Source organism: Engraulis encrasicolus, chromosome 5 (genome assembly GCF_034702125.1).
Source record: "Engraulis encrasicolus isolate BLACKSEA-1 chromosome 5, IST_EnEncr_1.0, whole genome shotgun sequence".
Classification (NCBI taxonomy): domain Eukaryota; kingdom Metazoa; phylum Chordata; class Actinopteri; order Clupeiformes; family Engraulidae; genus Engraulis; species Engraulis encrasicolus.
In genome coordinates this window covers 22,298,767-22,326,677 of record NC_085861.1, presented here as the reverse complement: position 1 = coordinate 22,326,677, position 27,911 = coordinate 22,298,767, and the positions used below count along the sequence as shown (strand labels likewise).

Below are 27,911 nucleotides of genomic sequence, written 5' to 3'. Positions count from 1 at the left end.
GCACCCCGGGAAATGTAAGTGATCGGTTCCACCTGGAGTGAACGGTGTCTAAGATTTATTTTCCAATAAGTCGTAGAGTACTGTTCAAATAGCAGGCAGCTGTGAGTTTGTTTGGGCGCCATCAGCTGATCCGAAGTTCACTAAAGTAATCTTAGCATAGCTCCCCAGTGTGTTAGCTCGTTAGCCAACAATTTGCCATATAGTTAGCACATAACCCCTCTAAATTCGACAGCGTCAGCAAATTGTAGTAAAACATTATTTGGCAGCCTTTTATAGTTAATGAGTTTCCCGTGTGGGCTTTAGTTTATTTCTCAGTATTGCCATCGGCGAATTTGCTGACTGCTTGTAAGAGGCTGACACGGAATAGCTGTCAAACAACTTTTAGCCAGTGTAAAGCCATGGACGTGAGCTGGCGGTAACATAATGACAAAGAAAAGAACCACCCGGCCCAAATTGCGCTTTGAATTTTATTTGTAAAAGGAATTATGCCACATGATCATCGAGTAGTAAAACTCACGATATCCGTATGTGTTTATGTAGGTTCCTTTATCAGCTGTTGTTGGAAAACGCGCCCTAGAACTAGTGAAGTTGGAAAGAAGCCCATAGCGACTCTCGTCCTACTTTTGTACCATGACAAATCGGCAAGCTTTCAGGACCTTATGACAGATGGACAAATGTAAAGTTGGAAAACCTACAAAGACAGCCGCGTGTAAGAGTAACAGTATATTGGTTTTTTTTTTTTTTTGCACATAATTACCTCTCTCTGAAGAAAGACGACAGCCCCGAGAGAATGAACATCAGAACAAGGGGCAAGAGAGGCTCAGTAACCTTCGCAGATATGAATGGTTCAGCCGAGGACCCCCATAAATCAGATGATGAAGGAAAACATTTTCTAAGGTAACAATTCGTTTTATTCAATAAGAAATTGTGTTAAATTTCAATAAATTACTTTGACTTTGATTACTTTGATGTTTGAATTTCCCACCTCTTTTGATCCCTCGCACTAATCCTTCTTCTGCTCATCAGGAAATCAGCAAGATTGCAAACAGAGGGGAAGTCACCTCAGGAGGAGCAAACTGGTAAGCAATGCAACACAACACACAAAAAACACACTACCAACAGTATACAATGCAACACACACACACACACACACACACACACACACACACAATGCAATGGCTCTCTGACTTATGTTTGAATGAAATATGTGCTTATTTGGCGTCTTTGCGTCCTGTGTGCTTGCAGACGATGTGGATAGCACCCCCACCTCCCGTAAGCAGCACCAGGGTGCCTTGCGGGAGAGAGACGTGGACAACTCTATTCGCCGCAGCTCCAGAATCACCAGATATAAGCTCAACGCCCGAAACCAGTCGGTGCTCTACGACCGACTCATCACCAAGTAAGTATTGGTGGGGGGAAAGTGTGTGTGTGTGTGTTTGTGTGTGCGCGTGTGTGTGTGTGCGCGGGCGCGCGCAATGTCTGTGTCTGAGGGATGTAGGAAATGCATATTAGGTCACGTGTGCTGCTGTGGTAATGTATAGAAGTGTCACGTATAGATGCTGTGGTTTCACCACTTCACAGCTGTGTTCTATACTGCCATGTGTTTTTCTCACACTGTACACATTCAAGAGCACTGTGCGCAGCAATCTGCTGCTGGTATTGTTTGGCTAGCAGCTATACATTACTACAAATGTACACGTGACCTAAAGTTTGACAGCACTAAAACTTTTGGTCTACTGATGTGTTGTCAGTAGCTATTGCTATTGAGGGAACTATTACAAAACGTTATTTGGAATAACACCACTCTGTAAGTCTATGTAGCAAAATGCATTAAAATGCATGAATTTGCATCGAAGAAACAGTGTTTCCCATACATTGAGGAAACTATGGCGGCCCGCCATAGTTTAAATTTGGCCGCCATAGTTTACGAAAATGAAAAAAAAAAAAAAAAAAAAAAATTACTTTTTTTTTTTTTTTTTTAAACGATATCCGTTTTTGTTAAAAACGATTTGAATTACGATTTTGAATTTCCTTCGCATTTTCCTCCTGGAGTAAATACATCCTGTGAGTAACATCGGGTGAGTAACAGAACATGTGCGCAACGATGCGTTATGACACGCCGATATGCGAGGATCTTCGTCCAAATCGCTAGTCGCATGCATCATCGCTAACTGCGTTTACATCGCGTGCCGCGTGTAAGGGAAATTTTAGTTGTTGACATGTATGGAATTCACTTCAATTTGTGCTGTTTCTTGCTTCAGTTGTGGACAAAACGATTGGCCAAACTCACAATAGAAAGCCTTTGCTGTGCTACTGTCCCAGAGAGCTGAAAAAAAAACCTTCATAGAAGAAGTCACACTTAACAGGGGTGTTAACCAATCCAATGAGTTCTCTCATTGCTCTCTCTCTCTCTGTCTCTGTCTCTGTCTCTCTCTCTCTCTCTCTCTCTCTCTCTCTCTCTCTCTCTCTCATAGTAGCCTACTATTTACCCATAACAAATGGTGAATTTCTGAGCCCTTTTTAATTTGTAGCCTATACCACTGAATGCATGATAATGCTTCATCATATTTTAGAAATAGGGCCTATGTGCCTTTCAAATGTTTATCATTTTGAAATTGTTTCAGTTGTTTATGACTTGTGTATGACTGAAATTATCTCTGCATACTATCAGTGCTGCATTGCTTTGTAAAGATAGGCTATTCAACACACTTTAAAACACACTGAAAAGATACAGCCATAGTAGCCTACTGAAAACATTTTGTTCATAATAATGGTGATTAATAAATGGTGGTCTTAAATTTTCATACTGACATCCTTGAATTTGACTTGGTAGATCACGGCAGACTATCAACTTCAAAAGTAGATCTTGGTTAAAAAAAGGTTGGGCACCCCTGCTATAAAGAGAACCACAAGTGCTTGAAAGACAGGGATCAAAAGCCTAGTCAAGTTGTTGTAGTTTACTTGGGTTTGGGAGCAATATAAAAAACCTTCAGAGAAGGGACAGTTGGGATGAGTTTACTAACACTCCCTAGGCTTTGTTTTACAGTTGTAATGAGTTTGGTGACAGACCTTCATTGACACAGCAGAGGAGACATCGGGCTGCATATAGAAATTAATGTGTAATGAATGTGAATATTATATATATAATATAGACATAAATGTGTAATATGTTGTTCAGCCTTTTTAAGGAATTTGGAAAAAACTGGCCCTGTGACCAGCACCCCTCATGTAAAATGTGTACGCCTACAGATATGTGTGGGGGAAAAGGCATAGCCTACCCTCTAAGACCCTTTTTGTCTATGCGTTAACAATTTCACAGTGCTCTTAAATTCTTATCTCTGCTCCTATTTTGTTTTATTATTGTTTCCCAGACCCCTGCATGAGGGACGAATGAAACTGTGTTGTAAACAGAAATGATTCACTGTACTGCATTTTTTGACAATGACAATGTACTACTATTATACAAGTCATGGGTAAAATCTTATGTAGCCTTATTTCTCAAAATATAAATGGCTGAAATATAGGCCCAGGCCTACAGTTTCTCCATGCGCCAATGTCATACTGTAGTCATTGTTTTGCCGTTTTGCATTTACGCTGCAAGAATACACTCACCCCCCCGCCCCCAAAAAAAAAGGCCCGTGTGAGAAGACCCCCCCCCCCCCCCCCCCGGACAAAATAAACCCCGGCTGCCCCCATAGTTTCCAAAATTTCTGTGGGAAACACTGAAGAAACACACATTTTCTTGGGGAAGGACCCCCCAAACCCCCCGTCCTAAAATATGTCTTCCTTTTACCTGTCACGGAGATGGTCACCCTAGTATCAGGGCATCATTATTATTTCAACCTCAGGTTGAGCTTTGATTTTAAAGTGACATTTTTAATCTAAACCTTCTTAAAAGCCACAAAAAACACACAATGGCATATGTTCTAAGTGTGTGGTGATCTGTGTGTGTGCAGCACTGCTGAAGCAGTCCTCCAGAAGATGGACGACATGAAGAAGTTGAGACGCAGGCTGAGGAGCCGAGACAATCAAGAAGAGGTCAGACACCTCACCCTTCATTTACAGACAAAATTCACTCTGCTCATACATTTCTTTGAAACTACCTTTTTAACTTTTTGCTCATTGTTTATGCTGTGATTCTGATGTAATGCTAGACTGCATACAAAGCAGCTATATGCGCAGATATAAGTATATGAACGTTTTAACATCAGATTGACCCACAAACCAGAGAAAAATACGTTTTAAATATTGACTTGTCATTTCTATCAGTATTCATCTGGATTTAAAATTTAATCCATTGGATTTTATTCCTGAACAGACATTACATAGACATTCATGGATATTAAGAACGTCTTCTCCACTTCTGATCGTTTACAGGACTTGAGAATTTTCCAGGGCGGCAAGAGAAAAAGATCCACAAGACTATCTGCAGCAAGTGGTGAAAGTGAAGATAACCAAGAAAATGGCAATGGAGGTAGGAACTTGTTCCCAAGTAGATGATTCCTGAAAATATCTCACTCCTCTTGCACCACCTAGTGCTTCCTTCAAAAGTCTTCAACGCACTTGATTGAAGTGTCTGCTACACAGTGCTCTTCTCTGCTCATAAGTTCGCTGTGGGCAGCCCACCTCCATTAAAAACGATTTGAATTGGTGAAATGATCTTGAGCTTCTATTTGTACTGTCAAAATCTCATCTAATAGGTTTGATTACTGTTCACCACGAGTTAATTTTAGCTCAGTTTTCTTTAGTTTTGTGTTTGTGAATATGATGCTAATCCTCAGTAAAATGTTTAGATTTCAGTGAAGAGGAGGGAGATGAGGAGGAGGAGGAGGAGGAGGATGAGGAAGAGGAGGGGGGACAAGGAGAAAAAAAGAATGAGGAGGCTGAAGAAGAAGATGATGATGATGATGAAGACGACGATGACGAAGAAGAGGAGGAGGAAGAGGAAGAGGAGGACGAAGGGGACAACCAGAAACGCTATGACTTCAGGAAGAGAAAGACCATCGAGCGCTACCAGCCACCCATGGAGGGTAAGTTTCAGTGCAGCAACTGACTTAAACTGAACAAAACAAGACTGGAGGTCACAGAACTCCTCCAGTCCTGGAGGACTGCAGCGCCCTTGTCAAAGTCACCTAACTACTTATTGCTCTATGGACTGTAACCAATACCCTGAAAAATGATAACTGTATGTCGCTTTGGATGAAAGCGTCAGCTAAGTGTACTGTAATGTCTTTGTTTACATGCTAGCACTCATAATGGGTGTCCTTTTTTAACACTGGCTTGCAACTGAGCTACCTTGAAAAGTGATTAAAATTAGGGCTGTACTGAATCCAAGATTCAGCTGGATTCAGCCTTGTTGACGTTGTACTGTTTTCGATGATCAGAGTAATATTTGGTATTCGGTTTCGGATTTGGCCAAATCATATGCAGTGGATTCGGTATTTGGCAGAACCTTAAAAATTAAGATTCGGTCGGTACATTCCTAATCAAAATGCTTCATATACTCTTTGCGTCCCTCCGCTGGTGTCTGTGCAGAGCCCAAGAAGCGCAGTATCTTCTACAAGCGCCACTCCTCCCCCACCAGACGCCGCTACAGATTCTCCACCTCCGGACCCAGGAGCCCCTACAGCAGCAGACGCAGCATCAGGTCTGACACACACACACACACACACAGACACACACACACACACATACACACACACACACACACAGGCCTTTGCTAGTTGTTACTTCATTCTGCTTATAGTGGTCATTGCTTTGAAGCAGCTCGAAGTTGTTGTTTTTTTTTTAATTGTGTTTCCAGAATCGATTTAGTGGTTCATCGATTTGTAGCATGAGACACTTCTGAAATTGTTGAACGTAACCATGTTTTGATCAGATCTCTTATCTGTGGTTCTTTATGACAATCGGGAAAATTATTTTCCAAAATGGTAGGGGGAATGAATGACAACGCAAACTTCTTGGCGCTGCTTCAAATCCAGGGTGCTCATTTATTTTGTGGGTTTCCTTGACAAAGTCAGTGTTATTTATTTGAGACATGTGGATGTATTTGCAAGGTATTGGGCCATATCCACTTGTGTCTCCCTCTCTTGATGTGTCTCTCGTAGTGTCAGTTTTGCCGTTTTTCTGGTAGGCTTACAGCTCCACACAGCGCGACTCAGCCGCCACTTTTTACTTTTCGAATAGGCATGGCACAGCTCAATCGTAAAGCAAAAAGTGGCAGCTGAGTCGTGCTGTGTCGCGCTGTAGGCCTACCTGGAAAAAACGGCAGTGGAAAAGTAGCATTTTGCTGTGTCCAGACCAAGAGCGAACTACGCTGCCTGGTAGCGTGGGTAGCAGAAGAAGTTTCGCCTTGAATTCACTGCATTCGCTCCAGACGCAGCATTGACATGTTTGATTCAGCTAATCACATAACGGCTCTGGCTTGACAGCCTGGGATATTCGGAGATAAGAACGTTCCGATTGGTTTTCGCCGAACAGCGTCAGAGCGAATTCGCCTATGATTAGATTTAGTTTAATCGTCAAAATTCGCTCTGGTCGCTCAAGAAGCTTCGCTCCTGGCGAATTTGCTTCGGTAGCGCAGGTCGCGTGCCCTCCATAGAGAAATAATGACTTCCGTCGCTTCGTTCGCTCTTGGTCTGTACACGTCATTTGACTACTGATGGTCTTAAAATGCAGTGTAAATGTTTTTTGTGATAAAAAGCATTAAGGCACTTAACCCACTCCAATGATCTAATTGCATGAAAATCTTTAACAGACAAAAAGTGTGCTTCTTTCCTCTGACTCGAAGGCCTTGGAGGGTGATTTCCTCTCTCTTCCTCGGCGTCTTGATAAAGATTTCACTAGATGAGCCATGTGCATGTTTCTGAGTCATCTGTTGTCCTTCTTTTTCTCCGCTTCTAAACAAAAACGGTTCCATTCCATCAGCCGGACTCAATCTAAGGGGTAAGGCTCTCTGCTCTCACAGAGTGGTCACTCGCCACACAAATGGGTGCAGTTCTTTACTTTACTAAGGTCACAATTTTAACCCTTAGTAGGATCTGGTTGGGGCATATAAATCTGTATATCCATTTTTTTTGTTAAAATAATCATCAGATGTTTAGTGGACAAAACAGAGGGTGGGCTATGTGGTAATAGTGATGGGTGCCCTAGTTTTGCATCACTGTTCGAACAGCACTCTTGGCTCAAACCAAGAGCCCATTCACCTTTTCAACACCTTTATAAGGGTTAAGGTTGTGTCTGATTTCCTGGTTGTTTTTGTCTTTCATTTCCCCTCCCCTTGGGTCTTTTCTTCCTCCCTCTGCTCTGCCCCCTAACCCACTAGTCGCATAGTAAGCAGATGCTGAGAAGTATCTGGCTATCTGTATGTGTTCGGTGTGTGTGAACTCCCTTCACAGGTGACCTCTACCCTTTCCCTGATGTCCTCAGGGTCATTTGTGATGGGGAGCGCTTCTAACCATTAAAAATGGTCCATGCCATTGTGCACAGGACTCCCTGAGTGACGTGTGTGTTGTGTTGTTTTGATGCCCGCCCTGCAGGAGAAGACATGCCATCCACAGCAGTGACTCAACGTCGTCCTCCTCCTCATCGTCATCCTCAGACGAGGAGAAGTTCGAGCGGCGCCGGAGTAAGAACCGCAACAGGTCCATTAACAGGTATGGATAAGTGTCACTAGGGCTGTAACGTTACACTTCAACACACGATTCGATTCGTATCACGATTCATGACCTACGGTTCGATACACCCCACGATTAGCCAACAATATAAAATAAAATAATGAATATAAGTTGTGATAGTTTATAGGTGGAATAAGTTACAAGAGGCTACTAATAATTTGTAAAAGTTTAAATAAAATAATGATAATGATTTGAAGCTTGGAAGCACTATCATGTATCACGATACTGCCTCCTTGTATCACGATACAGTATCGTAACTCTGTGTATCGCGATTTCTCAGTTCGATACAATATCGTTACAGCCCTAAGTGTCACACATGTGTACACACTAGTATGTCCACACAACTTGCATATTGTCAAACTACAACAGAGTACTATAGGGTTTTCTTAGTGTGATACTTCTCTGCCCCATTTATGCATGTTTGCTTTTTTAAAGCATTCATACAATTTCAAAAAAGAATACCAGTATGTAAATGGTTGCATGACGGTAGTCAACTACAGAAAGTCAGGTCAAACTCATAATAAAACTCCTGTTAGGGTGGAACATCCCTTTGTGTTTGATGTGTTAAGTTAACTGTGTGTTGGTGTGTGTGTGTGTGTGTGTGTGTGTGTGACTCGGACTCTCCCTCCCAGCTGCTTGCCACTGAACCTACGTAAGGAAGACCTGCTGGGGATCCACAAGGACCGCATGAAGATCGGGGCCAGCCTGGCCGACGTGGACCCCATGCAGATAGACCAGACAGTACGACTGCCTCTCTGTTTTGTAGTTGTTGTTGTTGTTGTGTTTTTTTGGGGGGGCGGGGGTGCTTTTCAAGCTATTATTTTAGCGAGCTGCGAGAGAGAGACGGGGAAGGGTCGGCAAAGGGCCCGGGTCGGAATCGGACCCGGGTCAGCCGCCTAGTCGAAGTTAGCGCCACGGTATGGCCACTGCTTCTCTGTTTTGATCTGGGTGCATGAATGAAGAGAGAGCGCTATGCTTTTTTCTGAATGTGGTCGTCCTTTATATTCACAAAGTTGCACTGCCCTATAAAACCTGCCTACCACACGTATGCTATTAAATCCCCAAGAGCAAGCGTTCATGCATGAGATATTTGTTTACTTGTCAACTATGAAATTTGTCAAGCTAGAATGGTCTCAGATGTTGCTGCTTGCAGAATGTTAAATAAGGCATGGGACAATAGTCTACATTTCTTATTTACTTCAAGTACTGTGTAGTACTAATGGTTATTATAATGCTCGAACTTTTGCCATTTTCAGTCATAACGCCTTCTTTCTGCTGTGCAAGTTGGGGTACTTAAGTGATGAAAGTGCTTTCTTCTCGCCAGGTGCGTTTTGACAGCATTGGGGGTCTGACCCGCCACATCTCCTCGCTGAAGGAGATGGTCGTCTTCCCCCTGTTATACCCTGAAGTCTTTGAGAGATTCAAGATCCAGCCTCCAAGGTATTGACTTCAGTATAAGATGTGAATTAGATAAAATGACACGGCTCTTTAAAGTGACGCCTTATCGTAAACAAGAAATTGTGATTGGAATATTACACACTTAATAATGAGATACCAAATGGCACAGTTAGTAATAATGACTTATTTTTTTACATATAGATGCCAGTGGAATTATTAAATGGCACGCTCACTTTTTCATGCTACACTTTTTCTTATATTCTGCCTGGTTTATATACCTGTGATTGTGCCGTTCTGGGATGTTTCTCCTTGTTTTGCAGCATGTTCTGTAATGTATGGTTGTGTCATGACCGTTGACAAGAGGCTGTCTGTTCTACAAGCACCCTGGGAAAATATTCAATGTTAATGCTTGATTGATATGGCGATTGTGATGGTCTGTGTACATTGACTGAGGCTGGCTGTTCTAACAGGTCTCCCAGCATTTGGAAAACACAATTTCTACACTCTCCTTACATTTACCTGCTGTGTAGATGTACTGTTCATCTGATGTGTGGTGAATAACCCTTATCATTATAACTGACTAGTGTGACCTGTGTGTGTGTTGCCAGAGGCTGCCTGTTCTACGGGCCCCCCGGCACTGGGAAGACGCTGGTGGCTCGGGCCCTGGCCAACGAGTGCAGCCAGGGGGACAAGAAGGTGTCTTTCTTCATGAGGAAGGGCGCTGACTGCCTCAGCAAGTGGGTGGGGGAGTCTGAGAGGCAGCTCCGGCTGCTCTTCGATCAGGTCAGAACTGCATCCACTATGGGTCATGCCCAAAGTGGCTTTGAGTACCTAGAAAAGTGCTATATAAAACTGATTTATTATTATTATTATTATTATTATTATTATTATTATTATTATGAGACCATTTGGAAATGTTGAGAATCAATGTGCTTGAGACACATGGACATTATTTTTTGTTGCAGAATGGGATTTTTGAGTCAAAGGCATTTTACCCATATGTCGAATTAAAGTTAACGTGATGAAATTGAAGACATGTCCTACCTTTGCTCACAGGCCTATCAGATGCGTCCAGCAATAATTTTCTTTGACGAAATCGATGGCTTGGCTCCTGTGCGATCCAGCAGACAGGACCAGATTCACAGGTGAGTCCTTCAAATGCACGTCGCCATACTGTTGTTGAAGGGTTTGAGACCTTGTGGTCATGTCAATGTATCGTGTTCTGTTGACAGGCCTGTGTGTTGTCATTGCTTGTTCGCTTTTTTTTTCTTTCGTTTTTTTTTTAGATGCGTGTGTCTATCTGGGTGTGCTGGCTCTGTTTGTTATATGCATGTTCCATACATCAGCCATGTTAACTTGTGTGGTCATGTGTCTGCCGATCCCCAGCTCCATAGTGTCGACGCTGCTGGCCCTGATGGACGGGCTGGACAGCCGAGGGGAGGTGGTGGTGATCGGAGCCACTAACCGCCTGGACTCCATCGACCCGGCGCTCAGACGCCCGGGACGCTTCGACAGGGAGTTCCTGTTCGGCCTGCCAGACAGAGATGTGAGTAGGGCTGGGACGATTAATCGTGACTAATCGATTAAAAAAAGTTACAGGAATTTTCATAGTCGACTGATTGTTTCATTTAATTCAATGCTTTTTTACTTTACTAATGCTTTGTAACTTATTGAAGCCTAAAATTGCCTAACACGTATGAATTGGACGTTGTATCTCGGAGTAAATAAGCTACTACTATAAGCTCATTGTGAGCACAGGTACCTAATTTTAACGGTTTCTTTCTTTTTTTCCCAATTTCCTTGAAGCTTAAAGTGCTAGAGTACTTGAAAAAATAGTCGTTTGACTAATCGACGATTCGAAAAAAATAGTTGATAGATTAATCGGGAGAAAAATAATCGTTTAGGACAGCCCTAGATGTGAGTACTGCAGAGTGCGCAGTCTGGCCATGGTAGGGCCAAATATGGTTAGAGGAATGCAACGGCTTGTACTGTAGGCTCTTTTAGGCTCTGAAGAAGACAGTAGTCGCAACACGTCAGCCCGTTTAATTAAAGGCTTTTTAACTTCACCAGCAGTGTGCCTTGTAATCTTTGGCAGACCTTATCAACAGCCACAAATGGACCATAATTTTAAGAAACTTTATCTCCTTGAGCCAAAGAGCACCTGCTAAAGAGAAAAAAGTGAAGCAGCACTCCTCCATGATCAACATTCCCTAGTGAACAGTTGATTTTTTTTTAGCATATTGGCTTGTACTGTATGTCTTAATCAGTGGTGTATTTGGGGATAAATGCATGTACTATATCACCATTTATGCAATTCAATAGATTAAAGGAAAAGCTTACGTTGAATGACTTGCCCTCTTGTAGCTGCTATTGATGAAACAATTGCTTCTGATGTTTTTGATGGACATTTTATTTTTTTCGTTTTGCTGCATTCATTCAAGAGGTCACAGCATTGTGCTGCTATGAGCCATGCATCCCATTCATTGTGTTGTTTTATCCTCCATTTTTGTTGTCAGGCCCGCAGAGACATTCTGAAGATCCACACGCGCCAGTGGAACCCTCAGCCCTCAGACGCTTTCCTGGCGGAACTGGCTGACATATGCGTTGGTGGGTTACACTTACATCTGCTCTGCTCTCTCTCTCTCTCTCTCTCTCTCTCTCTCTCTCTCTCTCTCTCTCTCTCTCTCTCTCTCTCTCTCTCTCTCGTCATAGATGCTCTCTTATTTTTTCTTCTTCTCTTCTTTCCCATGTTCCCTTTCTAATCTGTTTGTGGATGTGCCTTGATGTGGCTGTCAGTGTGAAACAGTCCCAGCTCTGATAACACCCTCCCACCCTGGGCCCTCCACCCTACTACCCTAAGTTGGTCTCAGAAGGGCACTTGAGGCAACCCAACCCTAGTGGTGTTGTATGTTAGCTCTGTCGTAGCTAATCCTGTGCTCAATCTGTGTGCTCTCCCATCCTAGGCTACTGTGGCGCTGACATCAAGGCAGTATGTGCGGAGGCGGCCCTGTGCGCGCTCCGCCGGCGCTACCCCCAGATCTACGCCTCCTCCCAGAAGCTGCAGCTGGATGTCTCGTCCATCAGCGTGGGCGCGCGCGACTTCGTCTCTGCCATGCGCAAGATGGTGCCCGCCTCCCAGCGTGCGGTGGTCTCGCCCGCCAAGGCCCTGGCGCACATCGTGCAGCCGCTGCTGTCTGCCTCGCTGGCCAGCATTCTGGACGTGGTGCAGAGGGTGTTCCCACACGCCGAGCAAGGCCTGAGGAGGAACCAGGGGAGAGGAGGTGAGCTGTGCTGTGCTACGCTACGCTAACTTCTTCCTTCTGTCAAGCTTGACGTCATTGCCGAATGAAGTTTTCATTCAATGTTTTGCTAGAATTCAAAGGTCATTCTCTCATAAAATGGGGGGAAAGCCCACCAAAAGTTGCCTTGCCGATGGATGACAGCGCGAAAACTTCATTGTTTTGATTCTTGTAAGGAAACACTGAGGCAAGAGGGCACAGGCCACAGGAAAAGACCCATGCTGTACAAGAACTGTCTGTCAGAGACATCCTATAGTTCTGGTTGGGAAGGTGCCCTTGCAGCTAATATGGCATTAACTGTACCGTTCCCCTTGTGTATTCCTATTACAGAGCTGGCCAATGGCATGTTGGATGAGGACATGCTGTATAGTGACGAGGAGGGACCAGCTATCACTAATGGACCAAGGCATCCCACCACTGCAGCCGGCAGCTTCCTTTGCTTCAACAGGTCAGTGTTACAAGGACACCCCTTTTTACCACCCACCCTGACATTGACCTGGTTAGACTTTGAAGGACGGCTGCCATGAGAATTACAAGTTGCATATGGTATTCAAGCCCTCACAGCTTTCCAAAAGCCCATTCATTTGTACCTGGCATCAGCTACTAGGCAAATGCTCGTGAAATATTACGAATTTCCGAAGTAATGATAATTATATAATAATAATAATATATTATAAATATATAATATAATAATAATAATAATAGTAACTATTGACTGACAAGTGTGAACTTTTACCAGCCACTGACCAGTGATGACTGTGTATACACTAAATTCATCAAAAGTTGTCATCACCTATCTGTGTGCCTATTCGTCTTCCAGGAGTGTGCTCCGGCAGCCCACCTCCTACCGGCCGCGTCTGCTGCTCAGCGGGGCACCTGGCTCGGGTCAGAGCTCGCACCTGGCCCCCGCCGTGCTCCACACGCTGGAGAAGTTCACCGTCTACACGCTGGACCTGGCCGTCCTGTTCGGAGTCAGCAGCACCACCCCAGAGGAGGCCTGTGCTCAGGTATTGTACACACCAGTGGTTCCCAAACTGGGGGTCGCGGGGGGTACTGAAGGGGGGTTGCGGACATAGAAACGGGAAAAGCCGTTGCTCAAACAGTTAGGGCTTTGATTGTTACACCGGGGACCTGGGTTTCGATTCCAGCCCGAGGTCATCCTCCAATCGCTTCCTGTCCCCATTTCACACTGTCCTATCAAATTAAATAAGCAACATTGGATTATTAAAGGTGCAAGATTTTTAGTTGTTTATTTCCAGGCTGTCCATTCGCTAATGTGACCTTTTCATGAATGCTTACCACCACCATCAAATTCTAAGAATTAATACATGAAAAACACTTTGAATTTCCAGAAATAGACATTTTTAGCTGCAAAAATGACTGTACTTTGGTCATGCTAGTAAATATTAGTTTATTACTTAGTAAACATTCATGAAAAGATGTTTATCTGATCAATTACTGACTGAAAAACGTGGCAAATTTTGGCTTTCAACTATAATTTAACGTCATGTTTGGAGACACTAAAAATGTCCCTCCACAGAAAACAAAGCATTAAGTTTCACACTCCTCTTTGTCTTCCTTTTGTTGTCTGCATAATTATCTGCCAACGTCGCCAACCTGTTCATTGTTCACGTAATCACCCTCCTTTGCCTCCGTCCTCCCTCATCACAGCTGTTCTGCGAGGCCAAGCGTACGGCGCCCAGCATCCTGTACATCCCCCACCTGCAGCGCTGGTGGGACACGGTGGGGCCCGCCCTGAGGGCCACCTTCCTCAGCCTGCTCAGCGACATCCCCCCCTTCTCCCCCATCCTGCTGCTGGCCACCTGCAGCCGACACTACGACAGCCTCTTCCCCGAGGTGAGCACCAACAAACCAGCATCAGCACCAGTATTAATATTAGTGGTTAGCAGGGGCGTGAGTGCTAAACTCTGGGCCTTGCATATAACCAGATGACATGACTCCACATAGGCCCTCCTTATGTTTGGGGACTTTGTGACGCGCCCTGTGACGTCACGTGCCAGGGCACCCTGTTATCACCGCACAGGGCTGGTGCATTATCTGGTATTGCCTTCAAAACGCAGACAGAGACGCCCTCTATTTCAGAGTAAGCGGCTTGTTAGAACCTTTGGATTGCTGACTTGCTTGACCAAAAACTGTGATTAAAAAAAAAAAAAATCGTGTTAAATGGAGTACCTCAACAGGGTGGCCGCGGGTCCTTAAAAAGTCTTAAAAAGTCTTAAATTTCATTTTCGCCAAATAAGGCCTTGAAAAGTCTTATTTTGTCTTAAATTTTCAACCCAAATGTCTTAAATTTGTGGAGCTTAATTTAGGGAGGAATAATTATGTCAGCCATGTGATTAACTTCGCGACGGAAATCGGGAGTTGTAGCCATGTAGTGTAATTTAGAACGCATTATTAGGGGCCAAGCAGCGAAGCTGGCGAAGGCCCCTATAGAGTTAGTAGGTTTTCTTCATTATTATTATTATTCTCTAGTCACCATTCTTCTCCCTCTGCAAGTCTATGGCAGCCCATAGAACCGTACGTAGGAAAATGCTGTAAATCGGCACACACAATAGGGACAGTCTCAGCATTACCCACAGTGATTCATAGGTCCCCAGTCCCAACGCTCTAGCGCCACCAGCAGGTCAAAGTTGCAGGTACATTTCTGCTTGTAACTTTTGAACCGCTTGGCCAATTTTCATAAACTTGGTATCCCTGGAATCCTTGAGTCAAGACGAATCCAACGCACCCTATGACGTCATTTTCCGCCAGGATAGTTTTCCCGCCATTTTTAATTTTGTAAAATTCAATAAAAATGTTAATTTTCCTGCAATTTTTGACCAATTCACCCGAAACTCGGTATATAGTATCTCTGGACTGAGCTACACATGGGGTCTTCAGGAATATTGGATATCTTTTTATCGTTTAGCCGTGAGAGCCAATCAAAATTGTCGTAAACGTGGCGAAACAGGAAGTGAGGTCATATCTCAGCAACCGTTTGTCGAATCAGGCTGGGATTTTGTACACACATAGTAGTCCATCCCATGACCTACCACAACAAAAATCATATCCCCAGCTCAAACTCTGTAGCGCCACCAGCAGGTCAAAATATTTAGCTACATTTTTTGCCTGTAGCTTTTGAACTGTACTCCCCAATTTTCAAAATATTGGTACAAAGGTCATCCTCACACCATGTTGCACCCCAGGTATGGATTTTTCGTAACGATTGAAAAAACTATCAGCTCACAGCAGCCATTCAAAAATGTGGAAAGAATGGAGGGATTTTTTCTCATCTCTCTGTCTCCTCTGCTCCCCCTGCGCACGTTCACTGACACCATTCTCAGCAGGGGGTCAAGCCCCACTGCCCCAGCCCCTGCACCCCACTCCCCACCCCCTCCTCACACACACAGACAGACAGAGGGAGAGGGAGAGGGAGAGGGAGGAGAGGAGGGAGAGGGAGAGGTAGAGGGAGAGGGACAGAGAGGGAAGAAGGGAGGGAGGGAGGGAGAGGGAGGGGGGAGAGGAAAGAATTTTGAACACCTCTTGTTGTTTGCCGGTGACAGCCAATCAAAATTGAAGTGAGGAAGTGAGGTCATATCTCAGCAACCATTAGTCAATTTCTGTTAGGATTTTTTGCACACATTCTACTCCATCCCATGACCTCCCACAAAAAAATCCAGACCCCAAGCTCTCTAGCGCCACCAACAGGTAACAGGAAGTGAGCTCATATCTCGACAGCTCTTCAACGGATTCAAACTAAACTTGGTTTACGTGATAACACTCTCGTCCAAGGAATGCACACCAACATTGGCGAGATTTGGACCAAAGGGGGCGCTGCAGTTCCTTCTGTTGCCGTGGCGGCTCTGGCAAGTTTACTGCTTGGCCCCGCATTGCTGCTTGCAGCTATATTTGAATTTTATTTAGTGTAAAGTTTCATTGTGTATAGTTTTGTGTTTTCAAATGGCTACATTAATGTAAATAACCAATTGGTTTTTGTGCTTCATTTGAACCTGTGTATGATCTTGCGAGTTGGTCCTAATTTCATTTGGAAAATGCTATTGAAAAGTCTTAAAATGTCTTAATTTTGACTTGCTAAAACCTGTAAATGCCGCGAGTTGGTCTTAAATTTATTTGGAAAATGGTATTGAAAAGTCTTAAAATGTCTTAATTTTGACTTGGTCAAACCTGTAGACACCCTGCTCAAGTTTTAATTTCCCTTTATTTGAAATGATAGTGCTGACTGTGGTGATGTAATGGTTGTGTTGTTTTTATTTGTTGCAGGTTCAGGACCTGTTCCGTATGGAGTACGGGGAGGTGTTTGAGGTTCCCCTGCCCACTCGACAGGAGAGGCACCGGTTCTTTGAGGACCTCATTCTCAACCAGGCGGCCAAAGTACCAGCATCCAAAAGGAGAGCAGGTCGGTCACATTAATAACCATCACTCGGCCAGTGGTGTTTGTGTTTGTTTGTGTGCGTGCGTGCATGTGTATGGATATGTGAGAGAGAGGGAGGGAGAGAGAGTATTCTTTGTATTTATTAATCGTTGGATGCGAGCCATTTTTTGAATCATACATTTCAGCAGTGCCAGGGCATTTTCAGCATTTTAGGTGCATTTTTTTTCCCACTCCCACAGGGATCTAAAATGACTCGCTTGATGCCAATGACGTGAGTCAAGAAATATACAATAGAGGAACACCAGTTTTTCATTTTGTACAACTTACAAATGGTATTAGATGTCAGTAACAAAAAGACTGCTGTCAATTCAAAACGGTAGATGTTGGCTTACTCAAACTATTTTGTTCAAAAACCTTGAGGGATCAACAGAGGTCGCGTTAACCGACAAATGTCCGTCATTGACGGATTTTTTTGAAGGATGACGGAAAATTCTGAAGCCTGTCCGTCATTTTGACGGATCAATATTCAGGGTGAGGGTGATGATAAATAAATTACAAGTTTAAGTAGGCCTACACCTCTATCGAGTAGAGCAAATATGCATTTCAATAAGGCAGTCATCATCAGCGCAGATATTTTCTTGCAACTATTGTCCGCCTCTCTCCCTCTCTCATGCTTGTCATAGCCTACCATGCGCAGCAGCTGGGCTGTGCGGCTGGCTGCAGCAGAGCGTGCGCCTCTGCACTTGCTCCAAATAATGAATTAAAATAATGAAGACGTTGCCACCTATCACGTGTGACTTCGATTAATTTAAGATTTAGAACTGTTTGTAGACCTAGGCCTACTACATTTACCGACTATCTGTTTTTCTGCCAATGACGAAGTTGCCCCTCTATCGTCCTTCATAAAAGCATTGTTTCATAACTCCTCGCTTGAAACATAAACAAAAATGCGAATAGCATGTTTGCTAGCCAGAACCTTCACTCAAAGGCAAAGCTGGTCTAAAACGGCTTCAGGACATTAATTAAATAGCCTAATAAAAACGACGGCTATTCAAAAGCCTACATATTATCAGGCAACGTAACTTAGGCCTACAACTTGGCAAACGTTGCCAGAACCGGCTAACCTTCTCTCATTTCGATTCACCCCTTATTATTTGTTTTTATTTCAGACAACTACCGCGCTCCCAGAGCCAAAATATCTAGCCAATGGGGCCACATATAGAGTGGCTCCCTTACCGTCGCTAGCTTTTTTCAACAAAGTTTTGCGAAATCTGGTCGTCTTCCTGTTGTAGCCTAGGCTTCAGTGCCTTTGTCGTCTGCCTGGGCTAAACCGTTCTGCTTCAAGACGGCTTTCCTTTCCATCGTGCATGTGAAGCCCAACGCGAATATTATTTAATAGGCTACGCCTTTGTATTACAATCGGTGCATTAATCAGAGCAAAACGAGTGACTGACAGCTGTTGGATAAAGCCCTGCACGCGTCTTTTAAAAAAGTGCTTGTGGTGACCATAGCGCTGAACACTGAAGCAGACGCGCGTCAGTGAAAGATATCTGCAGCTTTTTAAACAATGCAATGAGAGTGGCAGAGAGAGAAAGTGGACAGCAATAATGGACTCTATCCTCAAAGTTGGGGAATGAATGTCGAGTGAAAGGGGATGTATTCACAGCGGTTTACTCTCAATTGGACGCAATTGCGCATGTGTTGTTCCCGGTACGGGGTCGCGACCCCCCACATTGAGAAATGAGGTGACGAATTAAAAAAATAGGCGATGACGGATTATTTTCGACCCTGTCCGTCAAAATGACGGACTGTAAAAAAGTCTAGCGCAACCTCTGGGGATCAAGAAACGTTCTGTTTTGACAGCGGATATCCCCTTTTAATATCTTTTTATGCCACTCAACATTAAGTCAGCCAAAGTAAACAAATCTAATTCTTCCCGCCTTCTGATGCTCAGTGATGCAAGTGTTTGATGTGTCGCCCTTAGCCCTTAACTCGCAACAGCAGAATTCCCTTTTAATGTTGTTAATCCTACCCTGGTTTCTACCAGATCTCTGTATGTAGCTCTGGAGCCCCCTGGTGACGCTCCAAATATACACATCGGTCTGGGAGCATTTAGCAGGATTCCATTTCTCCATTTAAAAAATAATCTGAGAATGCATTGCTTCAATATCAATGGCAGCTCACATTGAGGAGTCACAGGACATATTGTAGTTTTGCAAACATCTCCCTGATGCACTGACTCGGACACATCATCAGTGTTGTTTCCTGGAGTCACTGGGTGTTTCGGGTCTCACAACAGACACCCTCGACCAGGTGACCCGACCAGGACTGATCAGACCCCGGCCTGTGTCCGAGTGGCATTTTACTCCCCACACCTCTCTTCCTTCCTCAGCCAGAGCCATCTACAACGCTTTAGAGATCAACAGAAAACGTTTTTGAAGGAATTTGTTGATATTGAAGCAACAAATGCTCCGATTATTTTTTGACTGGAGAAAAGGAATCCTGCTACATGCTCCCAGAGTAGTGGAGCTCACAAAGCTGCGCGGAACTACAGGTCGGGCAAGAGCCAGGCAAGTTAATCCGCCCAGTAATTAGGAAGTTGAAGTAAAAAAAATCCCACTCTCTGTTCCTCAGTGATGCAGGTGTTGGAGGTGCTGCCCTTAGCCCCTCCCCCTCCCCCGCGTCGGCTGACAGATCAGGAAGTGCAGCAGCTGGAGGACCAGGAAGAGGACACCCTCAGGGAGCTCCGCCTCTTCCTGCGGGACGTGACCAATCGCCTTGCTCAGGACAAGCGCTTCAAGGCCTTCACCCGGCCCGTGGACCCTGAGGAGGTGCGACATGCTTTATAATATTTCTATGAATATTCATATTAATATATCACAATAAAGTAGGTTACATACTATTAATATTATTGATATTACTATTGATATTTATAATTGGATCTCGAGGTTGAATGTTACCATGGAAGGCACAACATCCAGAGTGTATGTCTGAAACTCGTTTACTGGCAGTTAAATTATCTCATACAGAAAAATTAGCTCGAAGTGCTTTGCCCGTGTAGCAAAGGAACACTGGACAGATTCACACTTTAGACGATTGAAAAATACTACAGTATATACTTCCTAATTGATGTGTGAAAATGCTGAAAAATGAAACCCTTTCTGTGTTTCAAGATAGTTCTCTGATTATTGACCCTTGTATTCTGTATACATTGCAGGTTCCAGACTACGTCACTGTTATCAAGCACCCCATGGATCTGGCAACCCTTCTTTCCAACATCGACTCGCACAAGTACGTTACTGTGAAAGATTTCCTCCATGATGTGGACCTGATCTGGAAAAACGCCTTGGAGTACAACCCAGACAGAGATCCCTCAGGTAAGGGAAGGGCCTGCCTTAGGACGGCCCCTCTTGAACCTCATTTATTAGTATTTGAAGATGAGATTAGCAAATGGTGGAGGTAGCTAATGGTTATGTAGTTGGTCTTGGAATTGAATGGTTTCTGTTTCAAATCTGGCTGTAGTAGAACGAATGTAGGTGGAAGAGTAAAGTAAAACTGCTGTGCTTCTGAAGTCACTGAAGTGATCTATCCCCACACAGTTCCAGGTAGACAGTGCCTCTACCTAAATAACTGTAGGTCACGTTGGCAGACGGCCAGTTAAGGGCAATGCACTGTGAATTGAGCTTGTGCAAGCCATAAAAGTAATATTTTTGTTATCCTATCAGATCGCCTGATCCGCCACCGAGCTTGTGCGCTGAAGGACACAGTGCATGCCATCATCAAGGACCAGCTGGATGAGGACTTTGAGAAGATCTGTCAGGAAATCAAAGAATCGAGAAGCAAAAGAGGTGCTCCCTTTGTTCGATTTAGCCAACACCAGTTGAACCATATTTATTTCAAAAAAAAAAAAGCTTTCAAAAGTATATGCTCACATCTTCATAATCTGTTACAGTCTGAAATACTTATTACATTTTTTATTTCTTTCAGGCGGTGCAGGCTCCAGGTATGCGCCTCCGTACTACCACGTCCAACCCAAAGCTCCAGTAGCCCAGGAGAAGACAGGTGCCCTCTCCCCTTCCAAAGACGCAGGGTCAGCTGTGCCCGCTGCTGCATCAACGCCACGCTGCACACGTAAGCTGTATTGTAGTGAGTACAATAGTTCAGTATATTACGCTTAAGTTTTGAAATGTGTGTATGTGTGATTGTTTTTTTTCATATCACATGGTCCTCTATCAAGGGTTTAAAGATCTACTTCCATTGAAAACCAGTTTTACTCAATCCTTTTGAAATACGGAGGGTCACCCCCAGTGACATACACATGCTGCGCCTGCAAGTGGCACTGGCTGTGTTTCTCATTCACAGAAACTATACAAAGCATCGGTCCAAATCAGGAACAGGCTGTACACTTTACGTCACTTCGAAAAGGTGTTGCCCACTTCGGTTTATGCCCACCCATAGATGTATGGCTGTTTTTCTAAATGCATGTTGAGGAAGTTTTTGTTGAGTACGTTTTCAAAACTAGCGGCGGCTGGTGGCACGAAACCTCGATTAGCCTAGCTATCAGCTGGTTGCTGCTCTCGGATACACTCAGAGCAAGGGGAGGAGCCATTCAGTGACGCCTCACAGATATCCATGTGAAAGACCGGAAACCCTGTCGTTTGTCCACAAGCCACTTTACTAGCCTACAAAGACGACTTGAAACAAAGCAACCGGAACATAAAAAAATCCCCGGTGCAGAATGCATTCAATAATAATGATGAACACAGCAATATTGATGAAATGAAGATGGAAGTAGATCTTTAAGAGTTCACGTTTTTTTTTTTTTTTTGCATTTCTTGAGTTGAGTTGTACATTTTACAACTCTCCCCCTTTTTCATGTGTGTGATGACTTAAGGTCAATGTTATCATATGGGGCACAGTGTGTGTAGGCATGGTAGCATGTTTGCTGCCACTTTTGGGTGGCCCTCCAGTCATAGGTCTATCAGGCAACCACTGCCTTATCTGGTATAATAAGAAGCTTAAATTAATGACTTATTTCATTCCACTACAGCGCTGTAAATCCCTAGAGATGCTAAATGGAACTTTTTAATTTTTTTGTTTCTTCAGCGGCCTCCAAGAAAAGGCGACGAAGAAGCCGGTGGTCCGCTGGCGTCATCACCAAGAAGAAGTCCTCCTCTCACGCCCGAGACGCCGCAGAGTCTGTGGATGAGGAAGAGGACGATGAAGAAGAGGAAGGAGAGGAGGAAGAAGAGGAGAAGGCAGAGGATATGGAGGTGCTGGAGCAACAGGAAGAAGAAACACTAAAGAAACTCTGCCTCTTCCTGTCTGATGTCACCAATCGCTTGGCCGAAGACAAGCGATTTGAAGCTTTCACTGAGCCTGTGGATCCAGAGGAGGTACGGTAGATTTTTTTTTTTTCATTCAGTTGCCATTTCCGGTGCCACATGTTTGCATTTCATTCATTGTCTTTACTTGTTGCAAAGTTTTTAGGAGGAAGTTCAATTATATTGATATTCTGCCATTATTCACCAGCTCATGTAGATGGGACAGACTACTGTAATCTACAGATAGTGATGTGCAATTTTGTATTACTGGAATGGTATCAATAAATGGTGGTCCACCTCCTTACAGGTTCCAGACTACACCACCGTTATCAAGCAACCCATGGACCTCTCCACTGTTCTCGCCAATATCGACTCAAATAAATACCTTACTGTGAAAGATTTCCTGCATGATGTGGACCTTATCTGGATCAACGCACTTGAATACAACCCAGAATCAGATCCTGAAAGTAAGTTATACTTCACAGACCATCTCCTTATTTCTGGTAGACGTTGGTATTGTTTATATTGTGGATGCTAAATGTGTCTTTTTATGTGTATAGTATTTTTTTAACAGTTAAAGGTACACAATACATTACATTTACATTACATCACATTTATGTCATTTGATCAGTACTCATTTCTTATGTTGAAAGATATATTTGAAACTAAAATCATAATATATTATATACTATTCCTACCTAAGTGTTGGCTCTCGATGCAGTTGTGTTTTCATGTTCACTATGTGTCAACATAGGGATATTACTAAATATTGTCTTAAAGAAGTATATTAAATCGTCATGTGTTAAACTTGGAACCCTATCTTCATGCCTATTAGGTCGGCTTATCCGCAAGCAAGCAGTGGCCCTGAAGACCATGGTGCACGACCTCGTCAAGACTGAGATAGACGAGGAGCTGCAGGAGTCTTGCCAAAAAATCAAAGAGGCGCGTTGCCGGAGAGCAAACGACTCCAAAAGCAACGATGCCCCTGTGCCATCCACCCCACAGTCGGGTAAGGCATGTTCATATTAATAACAATGTGTACTTAAGTTTTGTCTGTGTTCCAGAGCCCTTTGTTTCTTTTTATCTGCTTGTCTTAACCAGAGTTGCGTAAAGCAGATGCAGAAGTACGCTTACAGATGTAATTACTATACTCAGTAGTAGTATAGTAGTATATTGCAAAGTTGAAACCATGGAATATCATACTACTAATGTAATTACATTTGTAAGAATACTTTTACCTCTCCTTCATACAACTCTGGTAAAGACAAGCATATAATGTGTTGGTCAGTCTGGTTGTCTTGTCAGTTCGTCTGTCTATTTAGCCATCTGATAATCGAACTAGTCCATAACTGGTTATGCTAAATCAATAGCACAATAATATAATGTGTAACAAGGGAGGCTATGCATGTGATTTTGTCATTAGCCTTTTTCATGCTACGTCATACACCTTTTGATTCAATGTATTTGAAGCAGGAAAAGTAGCATCCGGTGCCTACTGTTTTCGATGGTAGTCATATTTCCTGCTTCGTTTCAAAAACAGAACTTGTCTTACGTCACGGTGAAAAGTGATATTTGGATGTGATGTGCAATGTTTTGTGGCTAAGCAGCTCAGAAGAAGAGAAGGAGGAGAGGCCGATGGAGCAGCGGTGTGCTGCCCAAGAAGAAGTCCCACTCTCGGGACAACTCCACCGCCGCAGAGTCTGTAGATGATGATGAGGAGGAGGAGGAGGAAGCCGGGGAGGCAGAGGAAGACCACAGCGAGAAGCCTCAGGCAACAGAGGTGGAGGTGGAGGAGGCTGCCATTGCTGAGGCGGAGGAGGAGACGGTAGTTGGGGAAACGGAGGAGGATGCTGAGATGCAGACTGAAGAGACTGGTCCTGATGCTGCAGCTATGGAGACTCAGGAGACTGGCTCCATCACTGCTGCCATGGACACTGAAGAGATTGGCCTCGCAGCTCCTACTGCTCCTGCTGCTGCTGCCGTGGAGGAGGGAGGAGGAGATGCCAACCCTTCGTCCCCATTGGCTGGTGCGCTGGTGAATGGACAAGTCCCCAATGAGGCTGGGGACCAATCAGAGGAACAGGCTGCCGCTGAGCCTGAGACGATGGCCAATGAGATTCTGCCAGCTGAACCTGCTCAGAAGGTGGAGGCTGTGCAAGCGGAGCCTGAGTCGGCCAAACCTGGTAGGCCGGAACCGGACAAGGCACAACCTGAGGCGGAAGAAGACACTGGAATAGGTCAGTAGATTGAGCAGTCTTGGTTAAAGAACTTCTTCACAGTGTTTCCCATACATTGAGGAAACTATGGCGGCCCGCCATAGTTTAAATTTGGCCGCCATAGTTTACGAAAATATATTTAAAAAAAAAAAAAAATTACTTTTTTTTTTTTTTTTTAACGATATCCGTTTTTGTTAAAAACGATTTGAATTACGATTTTGAATTTCCTTCGCATTTTCCTCCTGGAGTAAATACATCCTGTGAGTAACATCGGGTGAGTAACAGAACATGTGCGCAACGATGCGTTATGACACGCCGATATGCGAGGATCTTCGTCCAAATCGCTAGTCGCATGCATCATCGCTAACTGCGTTTACATCGCGTGCCGCGTGTAAGGGAAATTTTAGTTGTTGACATGTATGGAATTCACTTCAATTTGTGCTGTTTCTTGCTTCAGTTGTGGACAAAACGATTGGCCAAACTCACAATAGAAAGCCTTTGCTGTGCTACTGTCCCAGAGAGCTGAAAAAAAAAAAAAACCTTCATAGAAGAAGTCACACTTAACAGGGGTGTTAACCAATCCAATGAGTTCTCTCATTGCTCTCTCTCTCTGTCTCTCTGTCTCTCTGTCTCTGTCTCTCTCTCTCTCTCTCTCTCTCTCTCTCTCTCTCTCTCTCTCTCTCTCTCTCTCTCATAGTAGCCTACTATTTACCCATAACAAATGGTGAATTTCTGAGCCCTTTTTAATTTGTAGCCTATACCACTGAATGTCATGATAATGCTTCATCATATTTTAGAAATAGGGCCTATGTGCCTTTCAAATGTTTAATCATTTTGAAATTGTTTCAGTTTGTTTATGACTTGTGTATGACTGAAATTATCTCTGCATACTATCAGTGCTGCATTGCTTTGTAAAGATAGGCTATTCAACACACTTTAAAAACACACTGAAAAGATACAGCCATAGTAGCCTACTGAAAACATTTTGTTCATAATAATGGTGATTAATAAATGGTGGTCTTAAATTTTCATACTGACATCCTTGAATTTGACTTGGTAGATCACGGCAGACTATCAACTTCAAAAAGTAGATCTTGGTTAAAAAAAGGTTGGGCACCCCTGCTATAGAGAGAACCACAAGTGCTTGAAAGACAGGGATCAAAAGCCTAGTCAAGTTGTTGTAGTTTACTTGGGTTTGGGAGCAATATAAAAAACCTTCAGAGAAGGGACAGTTGGGGATGAGTTTACTAACACTCCCTAGGCTTTGTTTTACAGTTGTAATGAGTTTGGTGACAGACCTTCATTGACACAGCAGAGGAGACATCGGGCTGCATATAGAAATTAATGTGTAATGAATGTGAATATTATATATATAATATAGACATAAATGTGTAATATGTTGTTCAGCCTTTTTTAAGGAATTTGGAAAAAACTGGCCCTGTGACCAGCACCCCTCATGTAAAATGTGTACGCCTACAGATATGTGTGTGGGGGAAAAGGCATAGCCTACCCTCTAAAGACCTTTTTGTCTATGCGTTAACAATTTCACAGTGGCTCTTAAATTCTTATCTCTGCTCCTATTTTGTTTTATTATTGTTTCCCAGACCCCTGCATGAGGGACGAATGAAAAGTGTGTTGCAAACAGAAATGATTCACTGTACTGCATTTTTTTGACAATGGTCAATGTACTACTATTATACAAGTCATGGGTAAAATCTTATGTAGCCTTATTTCTCAAAATATAAATGGCTGAAATATAAGGCCCAGGCCTACAGTTTTCTCCATGCGCCAATGTCATACTGTAGTCATTGTTTTGCCGTTTTTGCATTTACGCTGCAAGAATACACTCACCCCCCCCCCCCCCCAAAAAAAAAGGCCCGTGTGAGAAGAGACCCCCCCCCCCCCCCCCCCGGACAAAATAAACCCCGGCTGCCCCCATAGTTTCCAAAATTTCTGTGGGAAACACTGTTCTTCAGATCAGCACTAAAATCTAATCAACTTTAGACAGGGACACATACCAACAGAACAATATGTTTACGTTTGCAAGCTATTTCGTTAATCAGCAAATTAACACACCAACCCCAGCAGAGAGCGAAGGGAGGGGGAAAAAAACAAACCCGTATGTTGGACTGAATGATGTGCTGTTTTATGGAGCTTTTTTTTATGAAGCTTCATTGTCAACTAGTTAGCAACTTACTTGGTTGCAACTCAATGTCACATTGGCAACCTACCAAGTTGCTAACTTAGCAGCGACGCTGTCGAGATACGCACTTCTGGACTGATTGTTGTGTTGGTGTGTGTGTGTGTGTGTGTGTGTTGTGGTGCAGAGATTGGGACTCGTCGTATGACGCGGGCCCTGAAGAGCCAGGTGCAGCAGCAGCAGGCCATCAACCTGGAGGCTGCCATGCAGATCCTGGAGCAAAGCACCCAGCCACTTGTGGTCGACCACAACAAACTCAAGGTATACAAATCTGCAGAAGGGAAAAAAATAACAAAAATGATTGAACTGTGGGCTGTTTTGTCTGGAAAAGTTAATGGAAATGGGTTGATCTCAAAGTCAGAGCATCATTCTGATTGCTATCTTCTGAAGTATTGGCTTCAAAAATGTAATCAGTACATGTACCTCTAATTGAATGTAGATGTGGTAGACATCCGTCAACCTTCGGCAACATATTAAACGTTAAAAAGGTTATATGGTTCTCAAAAAGTATATAATAATAATGATACAATACGTAATAACAGTCTACCAATGTATTGCACTTAGTTTTTGATGGATTGGCCCCATTCACTACAAGAAAGTAAATTGTGTGTGTTTGACTTTCTCAGGATCTACTGCACAGGGTGGTTGCTAAGACAGAGGGCTATGAGGTGGATCGACTGGAGAAACTGTATGCTCTTCTGTGCCAGAGTGTGTACCGGCACAGGAAAGAGTATGATAAGACTGCGCTTTTACAGGTATTGCAGGATCTCTTATTAATTCAGGAACCCTCTATCAAAGATGCCCCAATAACTAGACCTTTTGAACAAGAAATATTAGACTATTCAGAAGTTGGAGCAAGTATCATTTGGAGTAAATGGAGCAAGTAACATTTTCTTGATATTAATTTACTTGAAACAAGTAAAAATCATAAGTTAAAAAAAAAAAAAAATCTGTTTTACAGATTTCATTTTTTTGCCGTGCAGATAATATTTATAAAGCAGAAGCAAATGTCTGCATCCAAGTTTGGAATACAACAGTATTGTATCTGTACCGGCATATAGGAGTATGAATAATTGCTTATTGAAATGTATTTTGTGGTGTGCTCGGACATGTTTTTCTAACTTATGGTCTGTTTCTTTACCTGTTGCAGGAAATGGAGAAGGAAATTGAGGACTTCGAATAATTTTGTAGCATTTTGACTGTGCAGAACACCATTAACTATATTATATTTTGCTAATTATTTTTGGTAGTTATTCGTTGGTGTATATATGTCTTTGTCTTATTAAAGTTTTTTGGAATATTTTACAGTCTTTGTTGTATGTGCATCAATGTGTTTAATATTAAATAAAAGTTGCTAAGTTTTTCACACTAAACATGAATGCAGCTTCAGTAATTCATATAGTAA

At 43.3% G+C, this 27,911-nt stretch overlaps 1 protein-coding gene across 3 annotated transcripts; it reads left to right on the top strand.

The window, feature by feature from the left end:
- Positions 1 to 755: 755 nt before the first annotated feature.
- LOC134449135 (ATPase family AAA domain-containing protein 2-like) lies at positions 756 to 27,811 on the top strand. 3 transcript variants are annotated; one of them, XM_063198935.1, is made up of 31 exons: positions 756 to 897; positions 1,027 to 1,079; positions 1,246 to 1,399; positions 3,957 to 4,038; positions 4,378 to 4,474; positions 4,794 to 5,030; positions 5,536 to 5,647; positions 6,928 to 6,945; positions 7,539 to 7,655; positions 8,309 to 8,417; positions 9,001 to 9,116; positions 9,683 to 9,857; positions 10,131 to 10,219; positions 10,461 to 10,620; positions 11,591 to 11,681; positions 12,038 to 12,355; positions 12,704 to 12,821; positions 13,194 to 13,380; positions 14,045 to 14,230; positions 16,655 to 16,790; positions 19,401 to 19,597; positions 19,984 to 20,143; positions 20,492 to 20,614; positions 20,754 to 20,897; positions 21,873 to 22,162; positions 22,398 to 22,557; positions 22,926 to 23,099; positions 23,698 to 24,327; positions 26,634 to 26,767; positions 27,133 to 27,261; positions 27,657 to 27,811. In XM_063198935.1, exons 1-31 carry the CDS (start codon positions 791 to 793, stop codon positions 27,687 to 27,689), a joined length of 4,836 nt encoding a protein of 1,611 aa, XP_063055005.1. In that variant the 5' UTR covers positions 756 to 790; the 3' UTR covers positions 27,690 to 27,811. The 3 variants fall into 3 exon arrangements, with proteins under 3 accessions (XP_063055005.1, XP_063055004.1, XP_063055006.1); XM_063198934.1 differs by having other exon boundaries at positions 20,754 to 20,912; XM_063198936.1 differs by lacking the exon at positions 6,928 to 6,945 and having other exon boundaries at positions 20,754 to 20,912.
- Positions 27,812 to 27,911: the final 100 nt, after the last annotated feature.

Coding starts and splice junctions, on each gene's coding strand:
- LOC134449135 (XM_063198934.1), top strand. CDS start 791: ATGAACATCAGAACAAGGGGCAAGAGAGGCTCAGTAACCTTCGCAGAT. Junction 11,682..12,037: donor ACTGGCTGACATATGCGTTG/GTGGGTTACACT, acceptor CTCCCATCCTAG/GCTACTGTGGCGCTGACATC. Junction 19,598..19,983: donor GGCCCGTGGACCCTGAGGAG/GTGCGACATGCT, acceptor TATACATTGCAG/GTTCCAGACTACGTCACTGT.